This window comes from Monopterus albus, unplaced genomic scaffold (genome assembly GCF_001952655.1).
Source record: "Monopterus albus unplaced genomic scaffold, M_albus_1.0 scaffold167.1, whole genome shotgun sequence".
NCBI classification, from domain to species: Eukaryota; Metazoa; Chordata; class Actinopteri; order Synbranchiformes; family Synbranchidae; genus Monopterus; species Monopterus albus.
The window spans coordinates 392,337-415,408 of record NW_018128047.1 but is presented as its reverse complement, the minus strand read 5'-3'; the positions used below and the strand labels follow the sequence as shown (position 1 = coordinate 415,408).

General features: G+C 41.2%; 1 protein-coding gene across 5 annotated transcripts in view; it reads left to right on the top strand.

Moving 5' to 3' along the window:
* Positions 1–23,072, top strand: part of schip1 (schwannomin interacting protein 1) — a 224,526-nt gene that overhangs the window by 55,846 nt on the left and 145,608 nt on the right. For all 5 annotated transcript variants that reach the window (XM_020615616.1, XM_020615615.1, XM_020615617.1 and 2 more), the window contains 3 exons: positions 9,858–9,922; positions 10,091–10,162; positions 11,545–11,680. In XM_020615616.1, coding sequence (XP_020471272.1) covers positions 9,858–9,922; positions 10,091–10,162; positions 11,545–11,680 — 273 coding nt within the window. The remainder of the gene's footprint in view (positions 1–9,857; positions 9,923–10,090; positions 10,163–11,544; positions 11,681–23,072) is intronic.

Sequence of the window (23,072 nt, the reverse complement as noted above, 5' to 3'; positions counted from 1 at the left end):
CAGTCACAGACACAAAGATTCTTTAAAAGACTTTCAAAGAAAAAGACAGAGCAATAGCTTCACTAGGAAACCGGTTATTAGAGAGGTTGAAGGGATTAAGAATAGGTAATCACTTTTTACATAATAGCTTTACATAGATCAATTAAAAAATCAAGTACAGTCTCCTCCTCTCTAGTTCCTTGCCCTTTCCTTCATCACTCGTAATAATTCATTCCTTATCTCTCTTTCTTTTTAAAACCCTGTCCTCTCCTTTCCCCCTCATCACTGTTCCTTTCTTTCCCTCTCTTTCTCCTTCTCTCTCTCCCCCTCTCATTAATCAGGTCTGCAGGTTTACTCTTCCTTCTGGCTTTCTACTTCATTAAACCTGAAACTGCGATGAACTGCTGCTAATGGAGAGCCTCAGCTCTAACTCACAGCTCTACCCTGGCTATAATTGTTTGTGTGTGTATGAGAGTGGTTGCGAGTGATGTATGTGCACTTGTGCACATTTAGTTTTATCACAAACACTGAAAGCAAACAGGTTTTATGTTTCTGTTTAATTGGTCATTTGTGTGCGGTTTTAGAGTCGAAAATGACAAGCATGTGTACAGAAGCACCCATCCAATCACCATGACCTTCACTCCACCAGTTCTATATGTTAAAATCTATTAATAGTAACAGACAGTGTGTCTCACAGTACAAATGTAAAAAGGGATCTGTGGTCTTGACACAGAGCTGAATTACAGGAGGGGCTGCCTGTTTTTGGAGTTAAAGGTCCATTTAAAAACTAACCGTCAACACAGCAGGAGCCAAGTTAAATGTGTCTCATGCAAGCTCACTAACTTTACTTTGAGTGCAATACTAAATAACTGGAGGACTCATTAAGGCTTTAAGTGTTCTTTGGTTTGTGGGTGCAATTAAAGCTCTTCTTCTGAAAGGATCTTGGTTCTTCCACAGAGAGCTCTGAAAGCTAATTTCCAAAGACTAGGGAAAGCGCAAATAAATTTGATACAGTTTAGAGGTCTTTAATAAAATAAAGTTCCAAATAGGATCATAACACCCTTAACTTATAAGCCTCCGGGGAGCTCATGTTTCTTGGTCTGCATCTCTTTTACTACTCTTTCCATAACTGCCTTTACAATGTTATTAAGCAACAATGCCGATCCCTCCATTCGATCATAATACCCCATAAAAGAGACTTTATAGTTCCATACATTTTGCATATATATTGCTCTCCACCCAGCAGTGCAGTCGTTAGTACAGTGGTGCTCTGCTGTGTCTGACAGGTAGTATTGAGTAGTGTTGTAAAGGATCTGCTTTGCTGTATGTTTTTTCTGGCATGTTAATAGCCAGCTTTACAGCTCTGATTACGGCCCACCAGGGGAGCAGGAAGTGCTAACTACACAGGGAAAACACTGTAGGCGAAAAGGACAGCAGGAAGTTGTAATGCATGTGTCCTCAGGCTGTGCATGCCTTCACGGTGAAAATCAAAACGATCCCAGTGTCACTGGTCACTGATAATTCATATCAGGTGTGATCAGAGCCTGATGTGCCCAGTTATGTCATTACATTAGCACAGTATGTGGAAATACATTGTTTCAAAATACAAATCAACTGTGTTCATCGTGCATGAATACACATGATTTTATTTATTTTTTTTTTTTTGTTGTAATTACTTTTGTTATTGTTGGTTATTCTGGACAGATTCCCTGCAGTTTATGACTTGAGTTTCTAATTTGATCTAATCTGACAAGCACGACTGTCAGATTGTTATTTTCATATTATTGCATGTTTTAGTCACACAGCCAGGAAGCATTATGGAACTGATAAGACACACAAATGCATGCTTACCCATGTACCATGTGCACAGATTTTTGTTTCTCCACAGTGGCCCAGTCTTTGCTCCGTCCTGACACCATGCACATGCTCATTCTGTGGGTCTCTGAAACATGTGTGCGTATGTATGTGTGTTTACTCTCACCTCAGCTCCTACAGCTGGTGCAGCCAGCTGTGCGGCCTCTGTCCACTAAGCTCACTCTGTCTTTTGATTAGGCTCAGCTTTGTTGTTGTTAACAAGTAATAGTAAGGTAATGTAAACAAGAAGTCCTAAAAAGCTACTTGATATCCTTAACACCTCTTGTCCATCGACACTGATCTTACCATTAGCTTGTTGTTTATTACATTTTTTTGTTGCACAGCTGTGATGTGATGTTGTGCCTTCTCCATGGCTCTGTAGTACTGTAGCTCACCACTGTTGTTAGAGTTCCTCCTTGCTCCATTTGTGCTTTCTCCTCTCTGTTCTGATACGTCAGTCATTAGTCTAACCCCCATAGCAGAAAGAAGGACTCTGTATGCGCGTGTGCACGTGTGTGTGCATGCTGTGTGCGTATAGGAGTGCTGTAGAAAGAGAGGTTGCCAGGCAGCTCTGATTGCAGGGTCACTCAGGGACAACATCGCCAGTGTCTGGACAGTGAATCCCAAATGGACAATAGCAAATCTACACACACATACACACATGCTGTGTTTTCATTCCTTGTGGGGGCTTTACATTGACTTACATTCATTTCCTGTAGACGTATCCTAACTTTAACCATAACCTTAAACCATGTTGCCACCCTAAAACTCAGTGAGTAAGCCCCCACGGAGAGTCCCCACAATGTGAGTGTGTTAGCAGGTTTTGGTCCTCATAATGTCTACACACACAGACACACACACAGGTGCCAGAAGACAGTGTCAGGCCAGGAATGGCTACAGATAACGGTACCTGTCCTCATTTTTCCTATCTCTTTCCCACACACACACACCACACGGTGCACTGGTCCTGCGTCCCTGTGGCTGAGGAGAGCGATGAGGATGTGAGAGTGATAGCAGAGATGGCGCCGGCTGGCTGGCTGGGCCAGGGGACTCCAGGGAGGCTTGACTGATAGAGGCTGCCTCCAAGCCCTCTAGATACCCTGTGTGTATGTATGAGGGGTCATCTGTGTAATACGGCAGATGGTATGATGGTGTTTAAACCAGTTAATGACAGCTTTTTGGACAAAAAGTGACTGGAATAACTCCAAGCTTCAAAGTTATGCCATTATTAGCTTAGGAGAAGCTGGTGGTTAGCAAGAAACCATATACGGAGATACAATTAATGTTTATTGTCTTTTGTTGGTTTGATGATTTAGTGTTGTTAGTTCGTGGCACTGTTACTCAAAGACTGTACAAGTTTGAGCCACTAACACTTTACTTCATTATTTCCATTTTCTTCTTTCTACGTCTACAATTCAGAGGGGTATAGTGTATAGTTCTTTTCACTCCATGCCATTCATCTAACAGCTGCAGCTACTAGTTACTTAAAAAAAATCAATTTTTGCACATAGAATATATGATTGTCATAGAAAATATTATGCCTTGTTATCAACTAACTCTCCCAGCAGTATAGTTCAGCAAATAGTTCAATTTAACTGTATCTTGGCCGAAATACAATGGTAAAGTGTTACTTGTACATGTGTACATCAGTAATAATAATCTAACGGTACTTTTAATGAAGTAAAATTGTAAATGCAGGACTTCTACATGGAATACTTTTTTTTCCATGTGTTAGTGGTACTTTTACTTAAATAAATGATGTGAATACTTTCTCCACCGCTGCAAAAAGATCTGATTAGGCTATTGTTCAGCCTCATGTGTACGGTACCTATGTGCAAATGTGCAGTACTCAAAGTATGAATATTTGATTTTGTTATGTATGAAACTGACAACTTTCTTTTCTTACCATTCATTTCAGATTGATTTGCCAAGATGTTGCAAACCTTTTGTTTTGTCATTGGTCTGTTGGCTTGCAGACTTTCAAAAAAAACTAAAGATATGTATCATTTTATTTCCCTCTCTGTGATGTTTATTATGCGTCCTTTGTCTTTATTTAATTTAGATTTATGACTGTACATTGTTGTGTGTTATTGGTCGGCCTCATGTAATTTAACTAGAATTGCCTGGTTTTAAAAAATGCATGTGTGTGTGTGTGTGTGTGTGTGTGTGTGTGTGTGTGTGTGTGTGTGTGTGTATAGCTTTCTGGAGACTGTGTACCAGAGTTAATTGAGTTCATCAGGAAGGCAAACACAGCTAGCCAGTGTCCTCCAGTGCTGGAAGACATCAAGACTGAGTGAAGACCAGAATCTGTTCACATCAGGAAGCTCATCAAGTATTGAAGAGGGAAACCAACGTAGAGTGAGAGACTGTGGAAGGAATGCAAGACAAACAGGGAGAAACGAGAGTAAAGATGTAGACATGAAGAAGAAAACAAGGAAAAGCGTGAGATACCGTGTGTGTTATGCTGCAGGGATGGAAGGAGAGATAGTGACCTTAAAAGAGCAACAGAGTTGAAAATATAGTGCAGCAATGAAAGAAATAGATTATGACTGTGTTTTTATAGACTCTTTAGATGTGTGTATGTGTGTGCATTTGCCCCCTCTCTTTGTCTGTCACTCTGTCTGCTGAACTGAGTTAAGGGGGCATTTAGAGGAGCAGGAGAGCTATTTAAATCATGTGCGTGAGTGTTCGTATGTGTATGGATCAGTTGCGAGGGACAGATTTATACCAATGGACGGGGGACATGAAGGCCGTTTCCCAGGCAGGCCATTTCTCTCTTTTCAGTGTTTCTCTGGGTGGCTAGCTGGCATCGATCCAGATTAATTTCTTCAGAGCCCATAGGCTTGTTCTTTCACCTTCATATCCCTTCTTCTTTCTTGCAGCAAAGAACCTGTTTTCATATATTCTCTTCTTCTTTAACTCCCGTGCCAACACTCAACTGAATCCTTCCCTGTCTCTCTGCAAAGTACTGTATCTTTATCTTTCCCCTGCCCTTTGTCCCCTGCAGCTGAGGAAGCTAAACTCTCTCAGCGGCGGTCACTCTGCCCCTCCCTCCTCTGTCCCCTGGGTTGTCTCACCACTGTGCCACTGTACTTTTTCCCTGTTGTATAAAGCTGTGACCTTCCTTCACAAGCCAGATGACTCTTCTGAGGTGATCATCCTGTGGAAAACACTGCCACTTCGACCTGAACGTCATCAGTGGCTATCTCCATCCAATTATGAGTACAGAGCAGATGGCCACAATTATGACTCTGCACCCAAATTCAACAGTGTCCTACAAAGTCAATATTGGTTTCCATAAATTCCCTCTCTTTAACAATTGCAGGGATGTGATGGGCCACAAATATCCTTGCTAATAAACAAAATATTTTTTTTTCCTTCTGTAGCCTTTTTTGTCTTTTAGATCAACTCAGGTAAAATCACTCTTTATAAACCCATTACATAAACTGTGACGTGCAGCCACGTTTTGAAGTATAACATTATAATAACACTGCAATAAGCCAACAGGGACACAACAGGGACACTACACACAGCTGCAGAACAGTATAAATACCCCCCCCCCCCCCAATAAAAGAAACAACTATGAGGAAGTGAAAACAACAACACTGTAAAAACAATATAAAAACAGCAAGTAGTATAAAAAGCCTGACAGCATATCTGAATCGTCGTAGCATAAAGTGCAAATAAAAGGCAAAGAGTGCAGCTGTTAATTAGCATGTCATCAAGTCAGGGTTTATTTGTAGTGCCCATATGACAAATCATAAATTTTCTTCAAGTGGCTTTAAAATCTGTGCAGCATACAACACTCTCAGTCCTCAGACCCTTGGACCAGATAAGGATAAACTCTCCAAGAAAACCCCTTAATTGGAAAGAAGAACAACAGAGGAGCGATCCCGCTCTTAGGATGGACAGATATGCAATAGTTGAGCATGAGATATTCCATGCTCAACATATTGTATGAATAGCAATTCAATACAGACAGTACAAAGAGTGGTTTTGACTTGCAGTGATCTACTGCTGCAGCCTAAAGGCAAGAGCTGAAATTCTTTGTTCAGTGGTCTTTATTTATGGCTCTGACCTTCCTACAGACCTGCCTGTTGTAAATATCCTTAAACTGGGCTTGACTCCACTCACCTGTCCTACAGTTCTCCCAAGCCTTTTCTTAACGCCCACGTGCTCCGTCAGCAACACAACGAAATAAAACACTTTCATCAAATGTATTAAAACCTTCCTCATCAGAGCAGCACAGATATTTAAAAAGTAAATGTGCAGTTTGTTGAAAAGGCACATTTCTGGGATGATTAAAGCCTGTCACACTGGTGTTCTGCCGTCCCACTTGTTCCTACCCCTACTGCTGCAGCACGAGTGCTACTATGGATTTGCTCCAAACACGCCTCATCTGCCTATTGCAGAGCTCACTGCAGCCTGCAGTGCAGATCCACTGGCAGGCCTGGACGGCTGAGCTCTCAGGATTTAAGCAGTCATCGCAGTCTTGTATGAATGTGTGTAAGGTCGAGGCAGTGATATTCTCTCTCCAAAGCACAGGCTCTCTAACTTTCTACCTGACCTGCTGCTGCTTCCTTTCGTCAGATAATAAGGAAGATGTCTCAAACAACCATTGGCCTGCTGTTCTCCTTTACATCTTTCTTTATCCTGGCCCTCTGCTCCAGGAAGAAGGCCAGTACATTTCTTATAGTGTGATTGAATCATCATTTTCCATGTCTCTTAATTCTGTGGCTTTGTCTTCTCAGTGCATTGATTTATCTTATTGGAAAGTGGAGTTAAGGACCAAAAGACTGATAAAAGGGGAAAAGATGGAGGTGGAGATAATGGATAATGGAAGAGGGATTATGGTTTGTATCTGACTGTCAATAGCTCTATTTCCTCTGTTGTTGTATGGAGCTAGGTTCACGATCTCCTCTCTATCAGAATCTTTCTCTCTCCCCCATCCCTGCCTCTTTCTCTCCCGCTCTGCATGACTCTACCATAAATCCACCAACACAGATATTTGCACATACACAGTCACACACACATATACACACACCAATCAATACAAGCCTGCTTGGCACTGCCAAAGTCCAAAATGACTATAGATTTTCTGTCGACTCTGCCACTAAATTATGCAAACCTCTCGTTTACGTTGCTGTACTTTTTCTTGGCATTCTTACAACGGATGCGGGATGGGGTTTTCCACTGAGGCAGGGATTGAAGCATGCAGGTGTGGATAGCTGGGAAAAAAAGGCTTCTGGACATCACCAAATATATTGTTTTTGACAACAGGTAGCAGCAGTTGGTTTGATACAAAATAAGTGCAAAGCATACTGTATACTGCTATAGATTTTGAAATCAATGCCATGTATAAAGACTGTTGTAAATGTCCTGCTGATCCTGCTGAAGTCAGGGTTTTGTTTAGGCGGTGAATAATGAGCTCTGAATATCAGTGTTGGAATTTCTGTTTTGCAAGCACACACAAACATAATCAATGATAACGACAGTGAGAAGTCGGTGAAGACAAAATGAGATACCATAAACATTTCATCCGGAGGAGGCTACTCATAAAGTTAAGTGTTGGCTAAAGGTTTAAATGCAGCCCGGTGGTGATTATTGGAAACTGTATGCTCACACAATTGAAGTTGCAAAACAGTAGAATTAATAAATTGTTGATCTATTTGTGTAGGAAATACAGACATACCAACTATACTCTGTTATGGGAATCAGCAAACAAGTCACCACTTTTAAGGCTGTATCAAAATCAAAGAATTTTCCATCAATTCCAGCCCAAATATTTACCTCAAAAATATATAAATACAGCACAAATATAATATATAATTATTTTGACTGAGTGATAGGAGAGCAGCTATGCCATTATTACCATATTGTTTTGCTCAAATTTGTTATAATACATATCAAACTAACAACATGTATCTACTGTATAACGTCACTTCTATGTTGCATGCCTTCACCAATTCATTACTATCAAACTTATTGTCTTTCTTTGGTTTAATTTGTCGCTTTGTACCACTGATAAGAAGCTCAGTTGGCCAGGATATACAGTATATGACGCTAGTCTGTGTGTGCAAGGTCGTGTACATGTGCGCATGAATGTCCACAGGCTTTAAAGTTCTTAAAGTGTTCATGTTTGTCCATGTGTGAATTTTCATACCTTTAGTGTGGTTCAGTCTGCCTGCGCATCTGTGTGTGTGTGCTTGTGTTTCTGAGGTGAGCTAATAGTTTGTCTGTCCAGGCCTGTGACAGGGCCATCACTAACTCTTAGGGGGAATTGAAATGATCGGCTCATTCAGTCTTCCAGCAATTCCATTACCCTGAACGTCACAATCACACACACACACACACACACACACTTTTCCTAATACTTGACTTATAGTATATCACTGCCACTTTCTCATTTCTGTATTTTTTTTTTTTATTCACTGTCTGAGTCCTTTTCTATATTTCACTGTATTGATTTTAGCATCTTTAAAGTTTTGTCTTTTTTCACTGTCTCCTAACTTTACTCTCTTTTCACCTCTCTGCCTTGCTCTTGCCTGTGTTAAAATTCCCACATGATACGTTTAAAAGTCTTCTTTAAAGCGTGCTTGTGTATGTGAGAATGATGAACCGTATAAGAGAGAGACAGCTGTCTGTCCAGAATAGAATTACTGCGGATTTAGAAAGGCTGCGGTGACACTGACTCTAAAAGCATAGCGACGTTCAGGAGGGTTCGAGTTGTAGAGGATCCACAGTCAAGCTGCAGTTATGCTTTCACAAATCCAATTTTCATCAGAGAGAAATTGAGAGGGAAAGACAAACTGACAGAAATAGATGAAAAACTGCTTTTTGAAGCAATCATTGATCACTAGTCAAAGTTCCTGGTTCTGTCTAATGAGCTGCTTGTTCATTCTGGGAGCCCGAGTAATGAGAAAAACACCACAGCATGAAACCAGGAGGTGAAATGTGCACGTGTGTTTGTGTGTACTATGTCTTGTGCTTGGACAGCGACTTTGTGTTTAGCTGAAAATTCAGTAAGTTACATTTCAAATGAAGACTTTTTGTAAGACCTTTTCATAATCATTAAGGATCAAGCATACACTATATAGCGCTATATAAAGAATATTAAACACCTAGGACAGAAACAAAGAGTACCTACTGCAGTGCAGCCATTTAGCGTAGCATGGCAGTGCATGTAATATATGTGATATATTTCTTTGTGTGAGTTTCTTTATAGGTCAGTCTCCCATCCGGTAGATACAATAAATTCATTCATGTACACTTCATTATGCTTTAAAGAGCAAGTCAAAATAAGATGGGGATTTCTGCAGGCCTCACTGTACACACACATACACACACATACACACATGCACACAAGTATAGAATGATGCAGCTGGTAGATGCTCAGTGCCCTGATGTGACCCTCTTGGCTCATCAGGAAGAACTGCTCCACTTAAACTTTGTTGCTCCCTTGTAATTGAATTAGTCTGCTCAATTATGTAGAGGCAGGCCTGTCCTCATTACACAGCACTATTAAAGCACAAGGACGGAGCTGAGGGGAGGAAAGCAGCAGACGAGCAGCAGAGAACGGGGCTAAAAGTCATTTTAGTGAAAGTTTATCGCCCCAGCTCCAGTGTGTCTGTAGAACAACTGTGCTGTAGTTCATGAATTATGTCCTGCTGTACATCCTCTGCTTTGCCTGTCTCTCTCTCTGTTTGGCTTTCCTCTTTGACTCATTCTGCTGCTGGGGCCAAATGCCTGGAAAATGCTGAGGCAGCAATTTGGCGAGTTCTTCAGCAGCTTTTTTTACACTAACTTCAGAAAGAAGCATCAAACTGAGCCGAAATGCTGCCAAACCACTTGCTTGCAGGGGTCCCTGAGCTCAGCACAATGATCTTCTGACAAGCGTGTGCTCGCATTCGTGCACACACCTACACTGTAGAGGATCTCCTTTAACTGCAGATGCTTCTCCCCTGTCTGCACCAGAGCCACATACAGTATCTGAGAACAGCTTTTCTCCCCTCTCTCACACACAGGAGCAGCTGAAGAGCCTCCAGAGTGGCTTCAAGCATGTTAATGATGGAGATTTCCAACTGCAGAGGTGGGTTTACACACAATAAGCACACAACACAGAGGCACACCTTGTTTCCCTCGTAGATGGGACCAAACCATCACTGTTTAACTACTGATAACTAAGACTGGACATGTGTGTGTGTGTGTGTATCCTCTGAATATCCCCTACACCTGTTCCCCTTCTCTCCCGGCTCAGTAATCATCTGACCATGGATCTGGACAACAACATCAACATCAACGTGCCACCCGTTGAGACCAAGGTGTTGATGTAAGTATATATTGTAACTTACAGCTAAAAAGGAGCAACTGTGGACTTTAATTCAGATGACATAGATCAAAAAGGAAATGACCTCTCTCTGAAGCCAACCTCCAAGTCTGTTGTCAACCCTCATTAAAGGTGTCATGTAAATCTGACAGGTCTGACAGATAATTAACATCTACATTTTATTGCACAAATTTACATTCAGATTTTTCTAATCTTGGCTTTCTACTTCTAAACAGTGATTGATTTGAAGGTTAGACTGGGTTAAAAAAATTATCTGGGGCTCACACATTTAATTCCAGGCCTTTCAATAAATGATGTCAGGAATGTATAGCCAAAAACAACATGGCCCACACATTTAAAAAAAAAGTACAGAGCAGCAAAGTGGCTCTTCACATGCCAAAAGAGTCCACGTATTTCATGGGTTAGAGGTCATACAGTGGAAAAAGTGTATAAAAATGTGAATGTTTTGGTTAAAAGACCAGGAAGATTTATGGCCTGTACTGCAACCAGCCACCAGGGGCAATGGATTCACAGTGGCTTCACTGACTGTTCATACCGTGAACAATGGCACAGACCAACATGAGCAGAGGTTCCACATAAACTCATTAGCCACTGAGATCTGATCACACAACCGGCCTGAAGAGGAGAATATCAACACTGACTTAAGTGCTGCTATGAAAATCCAGCTGTAAATCTAGTATGTACACATACACATACGCATATACACATGTACAAGAGATCAAAGAAAAACAACAACATCAGATGCCAAAAGGATGATAATAAGCTGTTACACAAAACAAGCTGAGGATACACTAATTCCTTTTATGACCTTCTGGATGTACTGTAATGTTTTTACATTCTCGTATCCCAACCTCTCTGTGTTTTATTATCTACTGTGTGGCACAAAATGACAACATTCAGACTGAATGGCCAGCTTCTCTAAAGTCTTTTTATTTCTAGCAACAGGTGACTTTGGGTTATTTATGCACATGGCACTGCTGTGCTCCTAAGTGTATGTTTTAACAGATCTACTTGCTTTCTAAGTAGAGTATACTGGGCCCACATGGGCTAAGGCTAGAATGGAAAATCACTTTTGCTGAAAATGTTTAAAACTCACACGGTATACACACTGTATGTACTGCAACCTTTCCACATGTTGCTTCATTTTAGGAAGTTACTAATCAAGAAGATGAAAGCCACGCTTTACATGTGTGTACAGGTGTGAACATCAAGATTGATTGTGAGAATGTTCTGAAATTGAATATTCACGTCTTATTTGCCTGATTCTCAAGCACACAGACTTACCTTAATGTTAACATTATAAGAATTTATATATGCATTACATTTACAAAATCTGTTCCTGTGTTTATGTGTTGTGCATGCAGCATTCAACGGGCTTGGCGGGACTTCCTCCAGAGACAGGAAGCGGAGAAGAGGAGCCCCTCCCCTCCTTCCCTCTCGTCTTCTGACAAGATGAGCATGTCAATCAGCATGACGACCTTGTCGGATGGCAGCACCCCAGTAAGTCACGCCTATCTCAAACTTGTGCTCCATTGCAGAGTCAAGGTGCTCAGATAGTGTCAGACCGTGTTTCAGGAGGCTGTGTAAGAATATGTGTCTTTGCTTGAACAGTTGAACAGAAAGAGCTGCTAATGGGCATGTGCTGGCCTTTGCTGTGGTTTTTAAATGTGTGCTCAGGACTTAGGATCTTACTGTTGGCATGTTTAAAGTTTTGTGCTGCCTTATGTAGAGAATATGGGACAGTGCATATGCTCCCATCTCTGTCCACAAGGGGACAGCACTTCTCAGCTAATTTCTTCAGTATGCAGACTCACAGCCAGCCTCTTCTCTGGGAGCAGAGAGTAAATACACAAAGATTCAGTCTGACATGCATACACTCTCACAGCAACAGCACACTGAGAATTGAAATCAGCAGAACAGCCATTCTCATTCAGCTCATCTTCTATTCATTTAACCGGACCATCGTAAATCCCCAGGATTTTCTCTGCTGCGCCTGTTCTGGTCATTATAATTCTACACTGGTGTCTTCAGCGGCCTTCTGGCTGAATTGAAAGTGCGTGTACATTTCTCCGCTAATCTCTGAGCCTGAAGTCAACAGGCAGGTTAAATCTGAAAGACGGCTGGGAGAGTTCTGTGCATGAGCATGCTCAGGTGGTACTTGTCTAGTCAGTCATTACAGAGAAACACTTTTACACTGGAGAACACTGTTTGATTTGGATTCTTGTGGATAAAAGAGGGTCACCTGGGTTATGAGCGAAGACAATTCAGAGCGGCGGGAAGCTGATATAAGTGTTTGCTCGTGTCTTAGCTGTACAGTACAGCTAATAGTATTCAGGCCAAGAAGGTTGTAAATAAATTCTTCAAGCATTCTATCCGGTGTTATACACACACACACACACGTGCAGTAAACATTGGTTTTGTCTGAAATCTTTGGGGATGGCCAGGAAGTGCTTAGCTCAGTGACTCAGACCTGCTGACATGAGCAGATGATCCTCACTGAGACAAGGAAAGGGAGGGTGTGTGTGCCTGTGTACTGTATGTGTGCATTAATACCCTAAGGTTGAGGGGAACAGAGGTGGAGAGGAAAGAAAGATGAAAAACAGATGTTGGTTCACTGGTTGAATGTGCTGATACTGTAGATTTGCTCTCCGTGAGAAAGGGGCTCTGCTTCTCCTCTCGTGTCTTTTTATAGTCTTGTTTTTACTTGATTGATCACAACAGTCTGCATGTTTTCTCATCTTAACTTTGTGTTCCTTCACGCACTTTCTCTTGCTGTCCCTCTTTCTATCATTATTTGATTGTTAGTCCTGTTCGTAATGTTTTTTGTCCACCCAGTTAGAATTTCTAGTAGTGTTGTTTCTGTTGACCCAGTGCTACATTCCCTACGTGCACCAGGGTCCATACATGGATACAGATGCATGCACACACACAAAGTGACACATCTGGAGGACGGAGTCATATTTTCCTGAGACATAGTGAAGTGGCAGCCATCGCTAAAGTGATTGAATTTGTGACCTTTGTGCCTGTGACATCAGTCTTCTGCATTACACTGCAGAATGTGTGTGCATGACCGTGCTTGTGTGTCTATAGTTTATGTCAAACGGGGTCTTTGTGTTGCTACAGTGTAAACAAGAGATATGAATGTAATGTTCTCAGCAGTGTGTGACTGAGATATTGTTGACATGCAGCTTTCTTACTCTGTAAATGATCCTTCGCACTGTAACTTTGCTTACTCAGTGCCGTGACAAACCAGTAGAATGGAGCAGCTCTGGGTATCTCTCTTCATGATCGATCCCTGCGCTCCATAGCAGCACCAGGGAGGCAGAAATTATAGGTTTCATTTAACAAAACTCTGGATTTTATACACAGATATGAATCAGCTGTCTAAATTTTATTATTTCTTAATACTATACCACATCAACACACATCCCTCCCCGCGATCAGGCACATGGACACTGCAGCTTCAATTTCAGAATGTCTAGATGATACATTTCTTTTTATAACCAGACATCAATCAGTACTGTTTGGGAGCTGGCTTAATGTTTTTCCAGTCTGATTGCCACTAAATTACTTGATAAATGAGGATGAAAACAAACATCAGAGAAGATCTAAATCCGCACTATGTATTTGTTTTTTAATTGTTAAAACGTGGAGGTGTTTTAATCCTGGATCTCAGAAGGAATTCCAGCCTCCTGCTTTATTTCTTAGTGCCTTGGGTTAGGGAGCTGTCCATTACTTTGGTGCTGACCTATCGTCTGCGGTGCAGTAGCTCGGGTTTGACACTAGAGGGGGATGTTGCATCACTGTGGGGGGTTTCTTGCTTTTCCTGGGGAGTATTGGACCAGATGTTGTTATCAAAGCAACAACCTCAAGAAGTCAAACGTTGTATAAGACCTTATGTGTGTATTGGAATATGTGAAGAGCACAGCAGAATGCTTGTTTTGGGGTGTTTCTTCAGGCGTTCATTTCTACTGAAGCATATCTGGGCCCCCTAATTCATCCAACCTTATATACAGCTGGATTTATACTCACTGTGTTATGCCATGTCATTTCAGCAGAGGTTATTTTATAAGGTATAAAATATGTATTTACTGTGGGGACCTGTTAATGCCACCCAGTTAGAATTTCTAGTAGTGTTGTTTCTGTTGACCCAGTGCTACATTCCCTACGTGCACCAGGGTCCATACATGGATACAGATGCATGCACACACACAAAGTGACACATCTGGAGGACGGAGTCATATTTTCCCAATCCCCCCCATCTGCCACCTGTCGCTTCTCCGTCTCTGCCCTCTCCATCAATGTCTTCTTGACACTCCCCTCCCCCATATTTAATGTGTTATGCGTTTCTCAGCCTCTCTGCACCTTCTTGCTCTGGTTCTCTATTTTAGTCTCTGTTTCTTGACCGCTTGCTCACCAACCTACTGTTCATTCAGATTAATCAGACTATGCTGCAGCAGCAGCAGTAGCTACAGAAGACTGGCAGAAATCATAAAAGTACAGGTACATAATGTGCTATGACCCCACAGACATAAGACATTCAGCAATGCCGCACTGCCTGTGCAGGTCATCAGGTTAAACTCAGAGTTTGAGGTCAGTCTGAGAGTCTGTTTGTAGTTGCCCTGAAATAACCCACTAACGTCTTTGTAGCTGACTCAAATTCATCATCACATGGAGTGTCAGAACTTACTGAGATTACTGAGCCAGGAGGCTGCGCAGACTACACTCTGTGTCAAAGCAGTTTAACCCCTCACATTAGTTTTCACCCATTTAATCCAATGCACGGTACACATTTCTGACCTGTCACTGAGCTTGCATAATTTTAATCCTCACAGTCTTTTCCAATTACTGAACAAGCCAACCTTTCATTACTCTAGATGGAAGACAGCAGGAAAGGTCAGAAATGGTTATTATACTAAGGTTTCAGCTTTGCCACTGTATGAAAGACTCTCCCTGAGGCTCACCGTGGCCCCATTCTGTTGTATTTACTATACATTAACCTCATGGTGCACCAGTCACTGGTAGATGGACTTAGCCAGCTCACCAGTCTTCAGTCAGTCAACTGCTGGAAAGGAAAGTGCTTCTATGCCGCTCTCTGTTTGTTTATAGTTTATAGTCATTGTGTGTATTTCAATGTACATGAAATGTACATATACAATGTAGATGAAAATAAATGTCAGTAGTAACACAAAGTCAGCTCCATTCAAGTCAAGTCAATTTATTTATGCAGCCCAAAATCATAAATTTGCCTCAAGAGACATTACAGAATATTTTATACATAGACCCTTTTTCAGAACAGGAAAAACTTTTAATGGGCAGAAAAAGAAACCATAAAGCATACTGTATATATGTATATGCCAGCAAACCAAATAAGCGGTCCTTTGACATTACCATGTACTGAATATGGTGGTACAAGAACCACTGGATTATTCTCACTACCAGCTATCAAGTTAGTGGTCTATTGCCTGCTGTCATGCTTCCAAACAATGGCATGTCCCAGTAGCCTCTCCCACTTCTCCCACTTTCCTCCTCTACTATCCAGACCAGAACATTCCTGTGATGATTTACAGTAATTATGCAAATGCAACATACGGATGAGGAAATTAATGCTAACCCCCACCGGTTTCTCCATCACTGGAGAATGGGTGTAACTGGAGTCAGTGCTTCTACAATCCTGTTACTGTAATGCCATGCACAATGCAAAAAGCCTAGGTCAGGCGATTAAGGATTCCCTTGAATTAGTTTGGGTTCATTGAAGCCTCGTGGTGGCAGCTCACGTATTTAATTGTTTTTCTTTATTCATTATGTGCCAGCTTACTGAAAAGGCAACCTACACATGATTTTATTGCCTTTTTTTATATTCCTCAGGAGTGATGCTGGATCTGCGTTTGTAGGCAGCTGATTTAATTGACATAATCCTTCCTGTGACCATCTCTCATCTACTGTATAAGATGTACTGTATGTTAGCAGCACAGGCGTGAAGCTGTGCCTGTGGCAGGGCAGGCTGAGTGGCAGTCCTGGCAGGAAGTAAGAGGACTGCTGTGAGACACGAGCCAACGTGCTGATTGACAGACTCATTAGTGACCACTCGCCAACAACTACATAATACGATCCTTATATAACCCACCTGATGTGGTTATTAAAAAAAATAATAATAATAATAAAAAAAAAATACAGTAATCTTACTGCAACCAACCAAAGTGAGTTTTTTCTGTCTCTTTGTTACAGGTCTAGGTTCCTTTGTAAATGCTTCAACCTCCCTACAGATATGTGAAAGACATTTATATGAGTCATAATTAAGTATTAGAGGGCTGGAGCCTTCAATGCAGTGGTGTCTGATGGGAAGCAGCCAGGTCTGACTCTGTGCTAATCACCTGCTAGTGGCTTGTCAAGTCAAACATGAGCCTTTACACACCTGGGACCTGTCATGTCATGTTCTCTCTGAGGTGTGTAATGCATATTATGGCCATGTGATTTGCCGGACGTGATGTGTGTGTGTGAATGTGATGGAGAAGGTGGGAGGTGGAACTAAATATGCATGGCATTTTAATTAATCAAACCCTGGAGTATTTGATGTTTTGTATATGAATTGGCTGGAAAAGCCAGTTGAAACAAATCCTGTGTCAGATCATCAAACTGCAGGATTTTGTTTTAGACTGTACACTACTGTGCACTATATGTGTCTAAATGCTTGTAGGAGAGTTGTTTACAAATGAGAGCAGCTCTTGCTTTAGAGTGATGTCATGTTGCATTTGCATTTTTGTGTGGAATCCACCGGAGGTCACTGTTTTTCTTTGTTGAGACAGACTATGCAACTAGCAGGGAGTAGTCCAGGTCCAGTAAAAGCCCGGGTCAAAATGGACCCACGCTGTGCTCTGGAGGGCGTTTCTCTCATCATCACTGGGCATTAGCACGGCGTCTGTCTGGAGTTCAAAGCGTGATGTGTGTAGTTTCAGCATTCTAACCCAAACCCCGCTGGAACTGCTCGGACTATTGATGCACTTGTGTAAAGGACACTCTCTTTTTCAGACACCCCCCTCTGTTCTTCTCTGATCATCCTCTTCTTTCAGAGATATCAACCCATTATTGCTGTTTTGTATTTCAGGGGCTTATCCCAAACTCCCTCTCTCCCCTTTTTGTCTCATCTTGTCTCTCTAATATTTTTTATCGTCCGCCTCATCTCCTTGAGCCTTTTAATTTCAAGACACTTCAATTAAATATTAAAGTGTTTGGAGATTACATCAGACTTGTGAACAGCCCGCTGAGTTTCTCCAGCCTGCTTTCTAAATATACATTTTCTCCATCCCTTTTTTCTTTTGGTTCCACTTTCAACTTGTGTTATTGCCAAGAATCTATGAATACATGCGTTCTGCCAAAATATGTAGGAATGAACACAGTATATGAAGACAATAGAGACACTAATGAAATCTGCTAACTGAAAACGATGTGGCCTTGTCAAGACTTGACTCCCAGAATTGAGCTCCAGTGACTGCACTAATGCTAATGTACAGTACGTAGTCTAAAATGTGGATTGCAAGGTCATGTAAAAACTAAAAATAGAAGAGTAATACGTTGGATATAAATATATATTTTTCTTGTTAACAGTTTTACAAAGATCCACATCAACAATTTTAGCACAAATTTACCAAATTTTCCACTGTTTTTACTTATCAATTCACTTATCAGTGACACACACACACATAAAAAAATCTCAATACTAAATCCCTTATTTGAAACAAAACCCTGGACCTAAGCTGGACAAATTAACAGTACCCAAAATCTGTAGTTTAAAAGAACCACCACTTAAATTTTTCTGAGCAAATCCTGTTTACATTTACTTATGTGCAGACAGAGAATGATGCTCAACCTATGACAGTGTCTAAAGATGCCCTTATGACCATAGTGTCATTAGAAAAACTGGAGTACCATACTGCACTGTATTATTAAAATCTCTCTCTCTCTTTCTCTTTTGCTCTCATACCAAGAAAGCCTTTCACTCTTCTTTGATCCCACAGCCACCATCACATTATGTCACTGATCTATACTTGCCCAGCAACATGGCCGTAATTGATCATTAATGTTTGGCCGGGGAGAGCCGTGATATGTACAGCAGATTGACACAATTACGAATCATCTTAGCTCTGGAATCTATTGATCTGGGCTTTGCAGATGTAATCAAAGCCAGATTGGCCACATGATTAGCCACATGCTGCAAAGTGCCAAGTTCTACTCTGAAGACAGTATCCATGTAGGGTTTCTGAACTCTAAGTGGATAATTCAGCTGATGGATGCACAGTTTGCTGATGAGCATGAAATGCACTTTAGGACATTTAACTTTTGTTTAAATTTTTGTCTGTTTAATCAGTCAGTCTGCAAAGCTATGGTGAATATCACATGTCACAAGCTGCTGGTAGTACTTTTTTACATTTGACACACCCGATGCTCCCTGATCCCAAAGTTTCACAACAAAAACTCAGCTGTAGCTTATTATGTTGCCATTAAAGCGACACTGAAATATCTCACCTGAGTGAAACCAGAGCAAAACTGACATTTAAAAAAAAATCTTTCAGACACTCTTAGGTGTTTGTGTTAAAAGTCTTTATTTAATCAGAACATCTCAGTAAAAACTCCCACCGTGTTCAACCTCACCATTTCTTTGTCAGAGTAGAAAACAAAAATGACAGCTTGTTCATGTGACACAGGCGCATGTGAGTAGAAGTTTTATTAATGGAGGAATCAGCAATGCTCGTGCTCTCAGCGTCACACATCAGCTCTGGTAATCAGACACATATACATGTCCAAGCACACAGGAAGCAAAGAGGTAAGGAAACGTGTATTGTCAATAATTAAATTTTACACACACTGCATACCACCAAGAGCTGCTAGCTGTGTGTGGGTGTGGATGGGGGGAGGGGTAAGAGAGACACACACTGGGTGCAAAGGAGCAGCCTGCAGCACTGTGCATATTCCACTCCGCTGTTATCAGCAGCACCCTTATCCTCTCTCCCCTCCATCCTCACTGTTTTCCTTCAAGGTGGCACGCCAGCATATCAACACGCACAGCTCACTCACTCACACTCACCCAAAATCCTCGTTATTCTCCATTGTATTTACATGTGAACTGAAAACCAGCAATAGCTACCTGTGCATTTATGAGTGCAACATTATGGTATGTTCTCAGTGGAATCCCACTCACTCACTGCCTTCTTTCATGCATGTGTTTATTGCAGCATTGAGCGTAATAGATTGGAGTTTATGTTGCACAGTAAGGTCATATATATATATGGGCTCATGAAAAGACACATTTTGTCTCCGTACCCAGCTGGGGATCACAGCATTAAGCATTTCCCAGCTAGCTGCCCCACCGTGATAATAATTACTTAGAGAAGATCGGTGAAGGGAGATAGTTTTCCTTCATGAAGTATTTATTTATTTATATTGTGTACTGCATTTTCCTTGCTTCCTGTCTGTTCCTGTGATTTGCACCGCCTGCTCCTACCCCGTATTTCTGAGAAGTTCTCAATGCTGTTATTCAACTTTAACAATCCCACTGCTTATTCAGCCCGGTGAGATCCCACTAATAGTCACAGTGGCTGCTGAGACATGGAACGGTAGGTTACACTAAACCAACTCTGGAAATGTAAAAGACAGCAGGCACAGTGGACAGTGGTTGTTGAATATGCGTCTGACTGCGTTGAGTGTGTGTGTCTACTGTCTCAGCTGTAACAATTTAAGCTGTGATTTTCATTAAAATACTGAACATCCTGTCTTTTTGAGAAGACAAGTGAGAGGAAGGGGATTTTGTTTCTCGGTTTATTGGTTTGGCATTTACAGACTGGCGAAATCAGGGGAAGAAGAAGGGAGAGAAATATATTGAACAGAAGGGAGATAAAAAAAAAAGACAATAAAAAAGACAAGAGAAATAGCCTTTTCTCCTTACAACTGAGTGGCCTGGTCTCCAGAGAGAAATAAACTGATTTGTGATTAATGAAAAGATGGAGATGAGGCTTCCTCTCTTTCTCCCCCTCTTCCCTTTCTGTCTCTAACCTAGCTCTTGCACTCAGAAAATCCATCTCAGTAATGATGTCTTTGTGTAGGGAGAGATCAGGAAGCAGATAGAGGGAGAAATCATCCAATATAAGGAACACAAAAACATTCCAAGGTATTATCGTCACACCACAGCTCTGAGGGCAGATGAGGATAACATGTTATCATGAAGTTAACACCTGACCTTCACAAAGTCACAGTGTTCTCCTGTCTAATTTTCTCTCCACTTTTACAACAAGTTTGCATAATTTCGATCACCAATTTAGTAAAGCAGTAACAAATAAGTAAACTTCAAAATGAGAACAATCCCTGTGGGCTCAGGTGACAAATGCAGTATGCAGAGTAAAACTAAGGGTGTTTACACCTGCCTTGTTTAGTCAGGCTGAATCAAACTCTGGTGCAGTTTCTTTCTTGGTGTGAATCCTTTTGGCAGGTCTGAACACAGCAAATGCATTCGGGTGTGGAGCAAAACAACCACACCAAGACTCTCACTGGATATGTTCTCCGCCTGGTCCCATCCAAATTCTGGAGTGGTTCGTTTGTGGTGGAAACATGATTCAACTTTGGTCCAAATATTCTGCAACTTTGAGCTAAGCATTTTAACAAGTTCTGCTGACCCAGTTTGTGACTCTCATGCATTACATATACTTGAGTCACAGAGAGAATCTTCCATTAACCTGCAAAATTGACACTTGCCAAACGTTTTAACCCTGTGCCATCATTTCACAACACTCTTCTGAAGGTATTTCCAAAATCCTCATAGACTCTTCTAATGATACAGAAAATAAAATAATCAGGACTAGTCCAGAAACAATATCATTTTAATCAGTTTCTCAGGTCCGACAGTTTTTTTTTCAGTTAAGCAAAGATGGCAACAGGAAATGACCTTGTCCCTTTAACGTATTTGTGAAAGTTGAGCATGAATGTATTATTGAAGCCCATTATATTATTACTATTCTATTATTTAATGTATTGTTTAAAATTAAGCAATATTATTATTGAAATTGTTTAACTAATACATTCATGAAGCCCTTTTACACAAAGCCAGAGTAACAGCATCATTTCCGAGAAACTAATTAAAGTGATAATTTTCCTGGACTGGACCAGATTATTTTTGATTCTACATTGCTATAAGAGTCTATGAGGATTTTTAAAGGTGACATACAGGGGAGGGCATGAGGGGAAATCTGAGTTATGTCAAGCTCCTTCATGCCTCATTATTCCAGTAAACTGATATCAGCTGTGCTGTCTCTCTAATCATCATCATCATCATCACACAGTACACATCTTCGTACTCCACTGATATTACACGCCTTCACTTACTCAGCACTGAAATATGGAAAAGGCCAGAGATGTGGATGACAGAGAAGGAAGTTTATTTTTAAACAGTGCTTGCAAGAAACAAGTAGGAAGAAGAGGCAAGGGAAAACAGCTTGGTAGAAAGTGAAACAGAAGAGTTGTACGATGTGTAGAGATGAAACAGGGGTCAGCCAAAGTATCATCATGCCAGCCAAATGGAAGATCAGAAGCCACGGTACTACGCTGCACCTGCCTGTCACATGGGAGATTCACAGCGAGCGTGGTACAACCATCTACACAACATTACACAGGAAAGCTAAGTGTTTTTAATATATCGAGTGGAGACAGAAAAACACAGGCGTGAAGGGAAAGCTGGCATTTAGGAAGAGAAAAGGCACCTCCAATGAAGTGCAGACAAGCATTGAGTTTTTGCAAAATGTCATGGAGATAAAGGTGACAGGAACGGAGGTGAGGCGGTGGCAGAAGGATTGGTATAAGTGCGGGGGATGTAAATTGGGTAACCCAGGCATAAAAATGATGGGAAGGTCCTTCGATTAATTTAAGAGCCACTTACAGCGAATGGATCTTGACACAGAGAATGTCCTAAATGTCTTCCTCCTTTCCACCAGCTGAACCTGGGGAATCTGGATTTTCAAGCAGATGATTTCTTCCTGTTGTATCAGGTCTTTCTTGACAGTACCTAGCTACCTACAGTACCTGAGTACTTTTTGTTCTTAAACCTAACCAAGTAGTTTGTGTGGCAAAACATAATGAAACCACAATGGTTTCTTTTGTGTCTCAGTTCCCTCTTTTCAACTACCGTCGAATATGTCAGGTGACATTACTGCAGTTGCCGTATCTACCAAGTTTAAAAGTCATCTGTATCCTCTCTCCTGAGGAAAACCGCTCAGACCTCTCACTTAGGGTAAATGCAGCATTTTGATGTATTTATTCCCATAAAATACAACCTCCAAAATGATAATACTGTAAAGTCGGAACAGAAACCAGAAACTGACTGAATGAACCTTCATTCACACAGGATTTACTGTGGGGTGTTGTTTTAGACTAAACCATCAGCCTTTTTCATTGTTCGGGTTGTGTTTGTTTGTGTAATATAATGCATGTTGCCTAATATAATACATGTTGTGTACCTTCATTGTATACTGAATGACAGCAAATGTATTGTCCCACGCTACTGTTTGCATATTCACATCAATTGGCAAGGACATGATGCATTGAGGATTCATAGAGCAAACAGAGAATGCCTGACAGCTTTGATATGACAACACTTCTCCCCTCGCATAGCGCTCTACCGTCTCAGAATCAGTCATTGGGTGAGTTCACGAACTCGGAGAAAACTAGAAAGAGGGAGAGATGAAAAGAGCTATGTGAGAGAGATGAAGTACATGCAGGAGAGAGTGCAGGAGCGAACACAGTAAGTGTGAGGAAAAGGCATCTTTCCAAAAACTCCACAGTAGCTTCTCACTCCCACGGGAGAAAGGAGATCACATCACTATTAAGACGTAGGCATTTTAGTTGCTTTGTA